Consider the following 14,132-nt stretch of genomic DNA (forward strand, 5'->3'; position numbering starts at 1 on the left):
AATTACACCTATGTCTATTCCACCTGCTCACTCTCAACACCTTTGAAGCTGGGCCCTTTCAAGGTATGATGTAGAAGAGCATGCAAAGGAACAAAAGAGAGATTTGTATTCTCTTACTCATCATAAGGACAAAAGGCACTGAACAAGGTTTTGATCAGGTACCCTTTAGGTGTCAGGTACCAAAGTGTATGTTGAAAGCTGGCCCCTAGTAAAGGCTCCAGCAATCACTGTTGTATAGACTGAATCCAGCTAAGCTGTGCTTGCACAAGAAACAACAGCAAGACATGCCTTTTGTGTCTGTTCTGATGAAACTAGCATCCATATGACAGGTCACAGCTCGGGCAGTTTAGCTGAAAACTCTGAACATTGTTATACACCTTCCCTGCTCTGTAACGCAGAAGTGCCAAGACTTCTGTCAGTTCCACTGTCTCCAAAGCCTCTTTCCTTGGGCTGCTGCCAGAATAATGTGGGAGCTCAGATTGCACAGCAACATCCAAAGGCACTTGTCGATCTCATAAAGATGCTGCACCACGATTTCTTGTGACCTTGGAAGCAAGTATAAACAGATCCACTAATGAAGAAGTAAACACAAAGAGGGTCTCACACAGAGCTTTCCTCCACTCTGTAAACATGGGATGCTTCCTCTTCGATAGTGCTCCTTTACCTGTGTTACTGGGAACTGGAGACCTATCTGACTGCCCTTACATGTGTGAAATTTCAGTGGAGCCTTAGCAATCAGACCAACAGGACTGAGCCCCAAGTAATGTAGATTTGATTCTCATGCTTTTCTGTGCCATTTGGTACAAGGCTGTCCACTCACATTTTTATTTCTTTCAAGTAGAGATGCAACATCTTGTATCTCAGCCAAAATCACTAAGTTTTACCCATTGCCAATGGTTCTCACTAGCAAGCACTGAGACTCGTAGCAGAATGGTATTTTAGCATCACCAAAGATTTGCTGCTGCTCATCTGGAACAGCCCTGCTTTTCCATAAATTTGAAATGTTTTCATAAAATGGCATGATCTTATACAGGCAATATCCTTTTATTAGCAGTATTCTTTTTATGACAGGCCCACAACTGTGTTTCTACTTTTAAAATCAGGAAAAGATGAAAAGGAATCTTCACAAATAACTTTCAAAGCTGTAATGCTAGGAAAGAGACTATTTCTCTTACCTGCATCACTAGTAATATCTGAGATAATTAACAATAAAATATTTTTAATGATTTGTGGTGTCTGTATACCTCCTGAAGGTCTTCTAGTAAGTATAAGAAAGAACAGACAAGGCAATGACATGCTTTTGTTTACAGTCAGCAGCTGTGAATCCAACTTCAAATCCATGTCCAGACTCCGTGTAAACTTGAGGCACTAAAATTTAGTTTATGGTTTGGACGCATCTCTGCTTGTCAGTTTTATATGTAATAATCTCATACTGCTCCAAATTCCAAACACAAGCCATGCAGAACACAAACAGTCCAGATTCTTGTGACAGGAAAGGTGTACAAAGTACACAAGGTGTACAGCACCACAATGTAGCACAACGATTTGATAACATTTTGACAGCAGAACGATGCCACTATCAACAGATGTAACGTTCTGCCACAGGACAAAGTCTGCTAGGCTTACAGACAAATTGTAAAATTCAGCCCTGCTGTCAGTGCATGGGAATCTCCTTTACCTGGATTTCCTGTATAGTGTCTTCTTCTTTAGTGTCTGTTTTCTTCTCTATTCCCTCTCCACGCAGCAAGGCTTCCAGAGTTGTACCTTCTGATGTGAAGCCATCTTTTTTCAGAGGCAGATCAACTTCTGCAAATTAAAACACAGGCATCATGTACCTCCCTCGGATAGTCAACCAGCAGAAGGTTGACTAGAGATGACAAGTAGAGGACTGACAGGCCCATTCCTGTCATGAAGGAGTGTTCTTCAGGTTCTTCCTTTAATCTCCAAGGTCCCCTTATAGGATTCATTTCTATCTCGATAAAAATCTGGGACTTTTCCAGTCACTGAGTATGCTTACGGGAAAAAGAGGCTGGACATACTGCATCATGACAGAATAAAATGAGAAAAGGTCCTTCTTTACGTAAACTCCCCATGCTTCAATTAAAGAACTAAAGCGAGGCTTTCCAAGATACTGAAAGGGTAAATATGAAGATCTGGTCTCTTGAAGTAGCAAAACAGTTTAATTACACAAAACTGCATCTGGTACAGTGTATATGGCACAGCCACAAACAGCATTTTCCTGCATCAGGATATGTTCCGTACGTGGGGAAGTGAAAAGTTATTATATGGGGCCATTACTAAGAATTATAAATTAAAAAATGAAAGGGTTATGTCTTGAATCCTCATTGAATATCGACACCCATTTTTGACTGGATAAAATGTTCAATTTGTTTCAAATGGGGCTACACAAACGAAGAAACCTCATCAGCACAGTTAAAAGTTGCATAATCTAGCCCCTAAAACAGATTGAACGTCAGCTATTGTAGAAAGTACCAAACGCTAGCTCGGGGCTGGCCTGGAGCATACAACTCCAAAAGAAAATGAGGGTTTATGAGGAAGCTTGATGCAACTTGCCATACAGATGCAGGAACAAAGCATAATTCCTTTTCTGAATGCTATCACTAGATTATGACATACAGTACAGCAGGCAGGCAAATATAGCATGTTAGTTTTAGCAGGACATTAAAATACACTCAGAGAAGAATTCCATCTCCCTTGCAGATCCTGGCCTCTTCCCTACATGTGTAGGTGTTCATTCAGAGTAATCTTGTGACAGGGAAACATCCTGAACCTCACCTTAACTTACAATGCCAAGGTATGGATTTTTCAAGCACTCCCTCCTTCCTAAAATAAATTCCTTCCTTTAGGCCATCAGATTTATAAAGTAATAATGTACAAGACTGATGCTTACAAATCAGCATCTGGTGTTCTGATTTCACAGCTCTGTCCACTTCTTTTCTCCTAGGGCTGTGCTGTGTTTACCAGCCTGTCTGAAGCTCTCTGCTTTTCCATCACCACGAGTTGTAAGCTCTGCAGAGCAGAAACTCATGTGTTGACACAGTTGCAAATCACTTCTGCAGTTCAAACAATGAATGTACACTTCCACCTAGGACAGTAAAGTATAATCTATTTTCTGGGTGCAGTTGTGTCCCAGGAATACATCTGCTCTATATGTGAAAACCTCTAAGCCAACAAATGGTTCAGGGGCCCTGTTGAGTGCTTCCACTACATACTTGCTCAAGTCTTCTAAAGTGAGAACGGTGCTCAGCCAACAACCACAGAAAACCCAGCAAAAAATCCAGCAAAAGCTATTCCATTTACAAACCATGCAGAAAACCCAAACCACTGGGATTTTCAAAGGAAACTTCCAGGTCAACTCATACAATGGAACGGGGTCAATAGTGAAGTGAACCGCCTGCTCATCACAAGGTGTTCTATTCAATCAGACCTCTGGTTTTGGCATTAAGTTCAGCACACCTTTCCCCATTATGCTACCTTTCCCAATTTCTCCCTTACTTGATCTGTAAGTACTTACTTGATCTTGTCTTTTTTAAGACAGAAGAGTCAACAGAGAATCATATAGATTGATATTCCATGTATGAACTCACAGTACCTCTCTCTGGATGCTAACTCCAGACATTTCAATACAAAGAAGGGATTTTAGATTTGATTTGCATGCAAATCACAACACTGAAGCCTAAAGTCACTAAGGAACCACCATAATCAACTCCGACTGTGGGCTGGCTTGGTTTCAAAGTCCTCTGCCTGGGTGCAAAAGGGCATTTGTTTTGTGTTTAGAACCTTATGGGACTGCAAAATCCAACAGGTCATCAGACATTCGGCAAGAAGAGAAGAAGCTTCAAGCAAGCTCAAGGGCACCAGTAACAAAAACACGTCTTCACCGTGACAAGCTACACCAGTCTCAGGATACGGATGCACTCAGCAAATGAATGTGTTAGAAAAGGGAATGAGCAAGGAAAGGGAGTTAAGAGAAGCCTATATGAAAGTAAAACTATTTCTTGTTTGTTCTAGAGATGTTGAACATTAGGTTAGAGGAAAAGGTAGGCTTTAAGGTCAGAAAAGATCAGCTGTCTTTAAAAAATATGTTTGTTTGTATGGTGTTGCTACTTCCCACTAGTAGCACTCCAGGAGACATTTCATCCAAAACTCTTAGAGTATTTTTTAATTATTAACTTTGACACATTACCGTCAGGCCAGTGGAAGGTAAGTAACACTTTTATTCCCAGTTTACTGATAGGGAGACTGAGCCACCAAGAAATTAAAATAGTAAGCAGGAAATCAGGGGAACAGAAATTCATGGCAGCTGCCTCCCATCTGGTACTAAGCTAACTGCTGTCAAATTCCTGTATTTCCTTATCCTCTAGTACCTTTTAGAGGCCATTTTTTTCCTGAGTAAGTAGCTCTAGAGAGTGGAAAATTGCAGGCACTACCTTATTTGCAACATACAGTTTACAATATAAAACCTTCAAAGATCCAAAGATAACTTCTTTGTAATGAATTCAGTCCTCCCTGGTAAGGGGTTAGTCTGTTTATATAAACATAGATGCATATATATGTGTGTGTGTGTGTGTATACACACATACATATATATGCATGTATGTATACAGGATAGAGAAATGGAGTCAGGAAATTAAGTATTTCTGTTAAGAAAATGTTCTACTACATATAATGTTTCCAAAATACTTTTTGGATCCTCATAGATAAAAACCCTCTAAAAATCCAAAAGATGGTTCAGCTAACCTAGAGAAATAGTTAAACATTACCAGGGCTCACAAAACTCATTTTGCTAAATCCCTAATGTTTTCTTTCCTATGCAACTCTCCAGGATTTTCCAGGGAAGGTTGGAAAAGTGATTTTTTCCCTTAGGACTAAAGGAAATTGAGAAGTCAACTCAATACCTGAAAAGTAGTTTTCACATGAAATACTAAGGCTTCACCCAGACCATTGGAATTGCTGTATGGAAGCAGGCCAGGGTCCCCTCCACCCAGTGTCCTGCTTATAAAGGCAGCAGGTAGTGTCAGAAGCTTCAAGCAAGGCCAGAGAGAGATCTTCCAAAACAAAGAAATTAAACTTTGCCCCCATACTTGCTTCTCTTTGCCTTTATGTTTGTTACGCTCCACTATGCAGTTGCATGAGATCAGATGCTGGAGAAGAGAAAAATGCAAAAAATAACCTACCCTAATACTACAATTCATCCGGATCTCTAACATGTCAGACCTGATGGAAAAATGCAATATTACTACCAAACAGTTATCCTGAATCTGCTTCTTCTGGAAATACACAGAATGGCCCACTTCTTATTCAGTTTTGATATGTTTTTGCCCTCAATGTCTTTCTACCTAAGTGAGTTCAACAGTTAAACTACGGTTTGAAGGTTTTCTTCAGCTCTTTCATTTTATTTTACTGACTGCCCCTTTGTTCTTGTTATGAATCAGGGAGAATAGAAGTTCCTGACCAAACTTATCTGTCATTTCTTTTTATTCATCTCCTTTCAAAGATAAACAATCACATTTTTTTCTATTACTCTTCCTGTGGGAGTTTTTCCATATGGCTTTGTCCTGTCACCCCTCTCTGAACTTCCTCTCATTCTTCAATAATCTTCCTGAGATGGACCAATACTGTACCCAATATTTTCAGATGAAGCCACATATCCCCTTTAAGCAAATACATTACAATTTTCTTTATATTACCCACAGTATTATCACTTATGCAGCCTAACACAAAGTCCACGGCTGCACACTGAGGAGAATTAGGAACCTTGTAACAGTGAAAAGAACTTCCAGTAAGTAACGCTTAATATACAGGCAACAAATTAAAACGTCCATTCACTGCCCATTCACTGAGCACACTCAGACCTCTCCCAGGAGGTCCTCACAGCTCTCTCCGGCCTTGACTACTCTGAACTTTGTACAACTTGAACTTTGTATAACTTTGTACCATCCGCAAATCTTCCTACTTCACAACACTCTCTCTCTCTCTCTCCACCTCGCTCTTTACTGTGTTATGCAAAAGTGGACTGAATGTGAGACCTTGTCGCACCAGCTATTAGCCTACTTCTATAATGGAAATTAATTTTGCTTCTTTGCTTTTCTAAAAATTTTGATCGAAGACAACACTATCTCTTTGGAAGCCTATGACATACTAAAGCTCTTCAGAAAGTCTAGGCAAATTATCAACATCCTTATCTACTAGTCCTTTAGAGATCATGAGAATTTTATGAGAGCAATGAGACACGATTTTCCTCTGTAGAAAAAAAAAAGGCAGTTAGAACCTCCTATATCATGCTTTTGCAGGTGTTTTACTGCTTACTTCCAATTACTGTTTCAATCAATTCCTCAAATGTGCACGTAGAATTTATTGGTCATTAAATCCTTGAATCTTATCCAAATCCTTTTTAAATACAGGTAACAACATTTAGCATCCACAAAGTGTTCTCATTCTTTCTAACTGTAACTCCTAGTTCGTAACACAAGCCCTTCTTCAGACACTGCAATTTCAGAGAACAAAATCTTCATTACAGCTAATAACTACTAGTAAAAGTAATATGACTAAAAGCTTACTGATTCTAAAAGCAGAAATTTCAAGAAAGTTTATAGATAAATTTCCTTTAGATTAATATTCCAAATGCAATAGTACCTGGTTAGCATATGAGATATAGGAAAGAGGAAAGATTGAAAGTCAGAAACAAGCAAAACATGAGTTAAATCAACAAAAATAATCCATAAAAAATGAAATGTTATTTAAGAGTTCTTCCTGTTTTAATAAACCAAGATATTATTGGTGTCACAGCTAAAGATTGTACCTATATTTGTAATTCAAATATATGTGTGTACATATAATTAAAATTTATGTTTCTTAACTTGGCAGTGTCCCCTTCATAGTGATTAAATTAACATGGTTATTTCTGTTTACCAGCTTAGTGCAGCAACCTCTCTATTTATCAAGGTCCTTACACTGCAGTGGTAGAACGCGTACAATAATCCACGCCAGCGTCATTCCAATATCTGTTTTTCATTGAACTGCTGCCTCCAAAAGAATCACTTTTTCACAGATCCTACAAAATGGTGGGCTTTTTCGAATTTTGATTCATCAAAATAGCTGCATATTGCCATCCTTAAACATTTAGTTCACAATGCATTGGAGGCTAAACAACTTTTCAATGTCTCTTTGAAACATAAATTAAAAACAACCATCCCGTTTTCTATACAATGTAATGTATTTGTTTTATAATGGATCATTTCCATCTCCACAGTAGCAGCTGCCACCCAAGCCATCATCTCTGTGCACTCGTAAGCAGCTCCATTTCCAGTTCTAATTGGGAACAGAGATACTTATTGGGTGAGTTCCAGCATGATCTATCACGCCAGAGACAGCTACTATGCAAACCAAAGCAACCCGGCTTCCAAAAACCCTCTTAGACAAACACTGACTTTGCACATAGATTCTTGTGTTTTTGTTTCTTGGTGCTGTTTTTTTGGAACATAAAAAGTGCCCGCGAAAACTATATATCAAGAGCCCATGAAGTGCTGTTTAAGATGGATAAATCCAAGGATATTACCTTAATAACCACTATCACTTTAAAATTATATAGGTGGTCTAAAAAAGCCACCTAATTCACAGCAAACAGAACTACTGCTGAGCAAATGCAGCCACTAAGCTCATTAACAGGATGTGGCAGGATGTGTCTGAAAGTGCAATGCAGTGGCTCAGCAAGCAATTAAATCCCATGACAGTTTAAAATGAGAATCTATCAGTGTCACAAGAGTGTGAAGCCTCAGCTTTTCCGCTGTTCCCACCCCTAGCATTTTATTTATGATGGCGTATTGGGAACATGGGAAGTCAAAAAGATTATAATGAAATATGCCATATAAAAACCAGATTAAGCCTGCTCTTCTTTGGGGAAATATGCAGAGAGAGAAGCTGTCTGTTAGCTGTCGAGTTTGCAAAAGATACCATCTTTTGGGATGGTGCTCTCTGCCAGCAGATAGAGTGCCCCAGGGGAAATGGTGGTGAAAAACCCAGACAAGCAGCATCCATCCATCCATCATATGCTCATCTCAACATCTCCAAGGCACAAATATAGTATTAGAGTGCAAAGGGTGGGGGCAGGGGGGACAGAATCCCTTAAGAAAGAAAGTGGAGACAATGCTTTATGTTGAATAGCTGGGTTTGGTAGCTTTTCAGTGTGTGCAAAACCAGATTCTCCTTAGCTTGCGTGCTTGCTACATTCATGGCCAGTATAGCAGTTTGCTGTTGTTCTTGGAATGGATGCATTCCCAGCAGCGACCAGAACCCGGAATGCTAAAGGTAGGGTTCTGCAAGCTTTTTTTCTAAATATACCTCTGCCAGCACAGTGCGGTACTGACTTTCACTCCTCTTGCAGATCTGGATCTCCAAAACACTTCTTTCATTGCAGCTTCTCCTGTTATCCCAGGAGCAGATGCTCATGTTGTTGCCATTATGCTCTAATCCTGACCTGCCACAGTCCTGCTATCCCAGCCTGTCCTCTCCACGTTACCACAATTCAGCACCTGTATGTTGCAATCTCTTCAGTGCCAGTTCTATATTTATAATTCTTTCCAACCTTGACCCACAGAACATCCTGCCACCCAAGCTCTGGGCCTCCCTTGGGACTAGACTACTGTTAACACAGACTCTCACGATGGGTCCATAAAGCCAAACAAATGCCCCTAGAGACTAGCAAGCATCAAATGCGCTTTATTTTTAACCCAAATGAGATGCAGTAAAGCAACGGCTCTACTGGAGATTGAAAGGTTACTCCAGGAACCTTTTTGTCTCCTCCTCCAATTCCATCCTCAAATCTCATGTATACCATTGTACGGTAATCTTAATAATAGTATATTATCTCAAGGTCTCAAGGTAAATAGGGCCATGATGTGAACACGAATCAAGCCAATGAGAATGATAAAACTGTTTTAGAACCAAGCCCACTTGCAAGAAAGAGGGAATTTGTTTCCTCGGAAACAAATCACCTTCTGTGGATAGAAGAGTTTGGAAGGCTGTTCTCCACAAAGTGAAAACTCCTCTTCAGGGGTCAGAGCACTGCTCTGCTCTGTGCCCACAACATGCAGCAGACTAAAGCCACTGGATCTCATTAATACTCACTGAAAATTTTAGAGTCTACTGAGATAGACTCTCAGTACTGCCCCAGTGTACTGAGATTTGCACTGGAAGAGTGGAAAATCCTCATGTCTCCCTACTACATTTTCCTGCAAAGCTGCTAGCCTCATGGTAAGGCAGAAGCAGTGGAGGGTGGGCAAGGAAGTAAAAAAAAGGGTGTAGACAGAGAAAAAAAGAGGAAGCAATGATCTGTGATTATGGGGGAATTGCACACTTTCACTTTGCAATGTCGGCATAAAATGCAAAAAAAACCCAGGACAAGTCTTAAAGACCAGAATCCAATGGAAATATTCTGCCAGCACCCACCTAACATACTTCCCAGGATGTTACAACACAACAGGAGGGAGAAATAAGGCTGCAGAACACAGTACAGGTTCTCAGACATAAGGTTAAGCATTGTTTAGTTTAGCCCATCATCAAAATGTGGACTTTACAAGCAGCCGTATTTCTTTGGAAGACTAGAATGCCTCTATAAAATCTCACAATAAAAAAAACAGCCCTCCTGTTGGTTGTCTCTTGCAAGTTCTTTACAGATTTACTTCTCAGCACAGATATAAATCATTGTCACATATAATACACTGTACCAGCTTTTCAAAGACTGCCAAATTACAATATCAGCCTAAATGCTGGATCATATAACTACCCTCAGGGCTCAAATCAAAAGGAGTATTTCCCTTCAATAACATTATTCTAGCACTCATTTGTGTTCATGGTTGCTCTTGCATTTGCGTTCTAAATGGGTTCACACTGCAAACAGGCCTTTTGCACCATCAGGTCACACAACTGCTGCAGACACTGCCAACGAACAGACACTGGGTAACTGCTACAATTTAGAGAAAGTTTTTGAGTAGAAAGTCTATTCCTTTGGGCTTTGCATCACCCTAACATGTTTCTGGCTTGTTTAGAGTAAGAGAATAATTTGTTCAACCTATCTGCAAGTGGTCACACAGATATATGCACAGCCACACAGGTTTACTGACCCATCAGAAGAACCAGTACCTGATTATTGTCTGGCAACAAGACAACAAACATCAGCAAACACCAGTCACTCCCATGCTGGGCAAGATCCACAAACACTAACAGAGAGCAGACATCCACTGCAATCAAATGCCCTGTTCCTGTATATGACAGCACCAAATCATGCATAAAACCAGCCATTCTGTAACCCCGTTACAAATTCTGGGAGATTCTGCATAGCTTTTCCTCTCCCGCATCCAAGGCAGTGCAGGGGGACACCTCTAGTAATAGAAAAATCTGTGTAATGCAATTATCTCTGAACTGCAGTGCACAAGCATCTAAATTAATTCAGACTGGGCCTAGCAGAGCCAGCACTGAGCCAGAGCTGATAAACCTGCCAGAGCCAATCTGAGTCCTGCAAAGATCGTTGGGAGCCTGCACTGTGCTTTCTCATGCTTCATATTTCAGGGGGGTTATTTGCTCGAGCTGGCTCCATATGTTCACACGATGCTGCACTCAGCTAATGAGGCCCTTCTGAAACCTAAAGCACTATGGAGCAAGCAGAGACACCCAGTCAGCTCTGAAGGCATCAGCATGGATGCAGCTCTGCTCAGCCAGATTCCAGGTGGCCTGGATCTGATCCTGCATCCCTCTCTGCAAAGCTCCCACTCAAGGACTGTAGTCCCCATGCAGGCCTGAGAAGTAGGATAGACACACTTGCCTCGCACTGAGTCTGAACAAGTCACAAGTCAGCTGCGCCAAGCAGAGTGGTTCAGCACCCATGGCTCAGTAAATATCAAACCTGCATAAACCACTGAAGAACAGAAAGGCCACAGCAAAGTGACTGGTGATTTTAACAAGGGATGAGAAGCAATCATCCTAGACTCTGCCCCGGGCATTGCTACAACTTCACTATGTGATCTTGGGCCAAACTCCAGCAAAGGTACCCTCTGTGTGTTTTCATCGTCTGTCTAATGAAGATAGTCTTCATCTATCCTCTAGGGCTTGGTAAGGCACGTTTAATATTCAAAGGCATTCAGATCTTCAAATAAAATGCACCAAATGCAAGGTGTTCTTACATGTTCTTGCAAAGCCAGGTTTAAAAACATTCTTTTTCTAGCCAAGAAAAACACTGAAAATGCGACGCAATTTTCATAAATGTCAGATTTCAGAGGCCAGTTCACAAATTCCAAGGAGTGAGGATAATATTTACTCATACTGGTAAGATGCATCTGACAGAAGAAGCTATATTGTTGAAAAATGTTATTATAAGGAAAGCTTCTAACAGAAACATGGCAAGAGATGCTAGTAGGTATCCTTTCAGAAATGGGAAAGAACAAAGCAAATCATCTGCTGAGATGCTCAGATCTGTTGCCACAAAAAGGCAAGAAATTCCAAGAGGCCTATAAAACGTTTAGACAAAAAGGTGAACTCTAGAATTAATAACAGATTGGTAAACAGGAAGATTAATGGCACCAGAGAAAATGCAGATGGTGAAGCCCAGCCTGCAGGCTCAGCAAGACTCTGAATAGGGAGGGGGGAAAGGCAAGGTGTAAACAAGGTGACCTTCAAAGCCACTGGAATGGGCACCAAAAGGCCGGCCAGAGGGCATCCTAAGACACAAATGTGCCATCTGGGCTGTCTCATAATGACATGAACAAGATTTATCTTTTTCGAAATTTGCAGGGAGGTGAAATGGGTAGCACCAGAAGATACGACCATTCATTCAAAAGCTGCACAATTAAATACATAGCCTGGAAAATGATGCTCTCTATTTCTGTAAAGAAAACATGAAAGAAAGACTGTCTAAGATCTCCCTGCATATCCCCACCCAGGAAGGTGTCATGTCCACCTCATAAAACCAGTGCAAGTAGGATGTGGGAGAGAAGCGAGACTAGTTTTAACAAAACAAATGTTTCCTTGAGGGTTTATACTTTAGGTTTAGGATGAAGACACAAAATCTCAGCACAAACTGCAAAACAGTCTTTTAAACCCATGAAGGCATAAATTTTGCCCATCTTGGCATAAGCCAATCCACTCCAGATGGCAATTTTTGTGTTGAAGGCAGGTAAAGACTCCTCAGACACATCTCTGTGTACAGTATCTGCTTATACAGAGTTCCCTTGCTTTATCTCAGTGCTCAGCTGGGCCTCAAAACTCCTAATAACCTTCATTACATGGCCCTGCGAATGCCTAGAAGATTTGAATTCTTGTCTACAGGAAAAAGTAGGAGACAGAAATCTCCTACCACAGTCCTCTGGGTAGCCTGACTCTTTCAGACCTGATGCTTAGATCATTGAGGTTATCCAGAAAAATTAAGAAGTAAATGTGATCTCACATTTATTAAATACATCAGTTAAATACCACACTGGGCAGTGCTACTAGGCTTAAATGCAACAATGCTATCACTAAATCAGCCCTCTAGAAAATAAGCTAAACATGTTCCAGTAAAACATTCAGAGGCTTTTTAGAAGAAAACCAACTAAGTAATCACATTACAACTCACCCCGGAAAACAGCAGACCCTAGCTCTGGAAGTCCAGCACAGGAACTGAATACACACACCTCTTTTCCTTCCAGCCTGACTCAAATACACCAAATCAGATGATTTCAGGCAAAAGTGGTCCAGCTCATTCAGTGTGCTAAGTTTATAATGTCTGAACATTGTTGATTCTGATGGACTGCATACCAACTGCAAGGAAGATACTAGCATGACCTCCAGTCACAGTATGGACCACGGTAGCTGGATGACCTTGAGTGGTTTGTGCAAAGTCTGTGCAGTCCCAACATTGTTGTATCAAGCAGGCTTGATTCAAGTGAGCTCGTGTTTTTCTCACAAGAGCTGCCAACAGAGTACATATGATGTACTCTGATCCACAGAGGACATCGGTACGTACCTCCATCCAGATAACCTCATCATTTGGCTCTACTTACTGCTTCTACAGCAGAACAGTAATGAAGAGATGAAGTAAACACCTGAAAACACTACAGGGACATTAAGGAAGGAATTAAGGAAGAACAGAGTAGAAAAATAGCAAGATGGAGGCAAGGCATTCCTTTTCCTTCCTTCTACTGCAGCTAAACTTGTTCTGAAAACTGCCACACAAAAGTGAGAAATGTGGAAGCTTTGGGCCTTGAATTATGCCCTTTCAGCATCTCTCTCCTTTCTCCTCTCTGCAAACAGAGAAACACTGTAAACTGCTACATCCTAAAAATGTACATTCTAGACCTTCTCCTCACCTTACAAAATACAGTGAAAATAGATGATAATGGGGGAGAGGGAGAGCTAGCCATGCAAGGGAGAAAGAAAGTGAAATAGAGAATTATTTGCTCTTCTCTCCTTTCTCCCTGTTCAGCTTTCATTTTCCTTTGTTCATCTAACGTTGAGCCAAACTAAGCCAAAGGAGCTGCTGTGCTGGGCTACAAGATTGATGGCTGCAGGCAGACTCCACAGTGAAGAGACGGATGACTGGTCATTTCCCCCGATGCATGGAGAAACATCCATCCTTGCAGCCATACTGAGCCCATTTGTGCTCCTTTTAAAAAGAGAGATAAGCACAGGCAGCCGGAGGCACCTGAGTGTCCTTCTTCCTCAAAAGGACACAGTTCTACTCCTCCGGGTTCCTGGAGAAGGTCGCTCTGTCCAGCCCTGAACATCTGGCTGTGGGATTTGCTAACTCTCTCCCTCCCCCAGCAATCATCCATCTATTAGAACACAGTGCAGGTCGGAAGAAAACGGTGAAGAGAATGGTGTGACAACCTCATCAATCTACAGCTACATGCTTGGCTATTTAGTTTCCTTTACGCTATTCCTAAACCAAGGTGTGTGCGTGTGGTGGTGGTGGGGGGGGGGAGGCATTGCTACTGATATGAAAGAGCACATTGTGGAAATGGCAACACGGAATGGAGTAAGTCCTTATGACTATTAGAATGTTGTGCATGTACTAAAGCAGTAGGGAACTAATTAAGATTCAGGATTGAAAGGCAAAACAAAAAAGTTGGATGCACTCTGGT

At 41.1% G+C, this 14,132-nt stretch overlaps 1 protein-coding gene across 8 annotated transcripts in view; it reads right to left on the minus strand.

The window, feature by feature from the left end:
• Positions 1 to 14,132, minus strand: part of DPF3 (double PHD fingers 3) — a 172,604-nt gene that overhangs the window by 61,427 nt on the left and 97,045 nt on the right. For all 8 annotated transcript variants that reach the window (XR_009958447.1, XR_009958446.1, XR_009958445.1 and 5 more), the window contains one exon: positions 1,679 to 1,806. Coding sequence is in view for 5 of the 8 variants with exons in the window: in XM_062576111.1 (XP_062432095.1) it covers positions 1,679 to 1,806 (128 nt within the window). In the remaining 3 variants the exon portion in view is untranslated. The remainder of the gene's footprint in view (positions 1 to 1,678; positions 1,807 to 14,132) is intronic.

Source organism: Rhea pennata, chromosome 5 (genome assembly GCF_028389875.1).
Source record: "Rhea pennata isolate bPtePen1 chromosome 5, bPtePen1.pri, whole genome shotgun sequence".
In the NCBI taxonomy this organism is placed as follows: domain Eukaryota; kingdom Metazoa; phylum Chordata; class Aves; order Rheiformes; family Rheidae; genus Rhea; species Rhea pennata.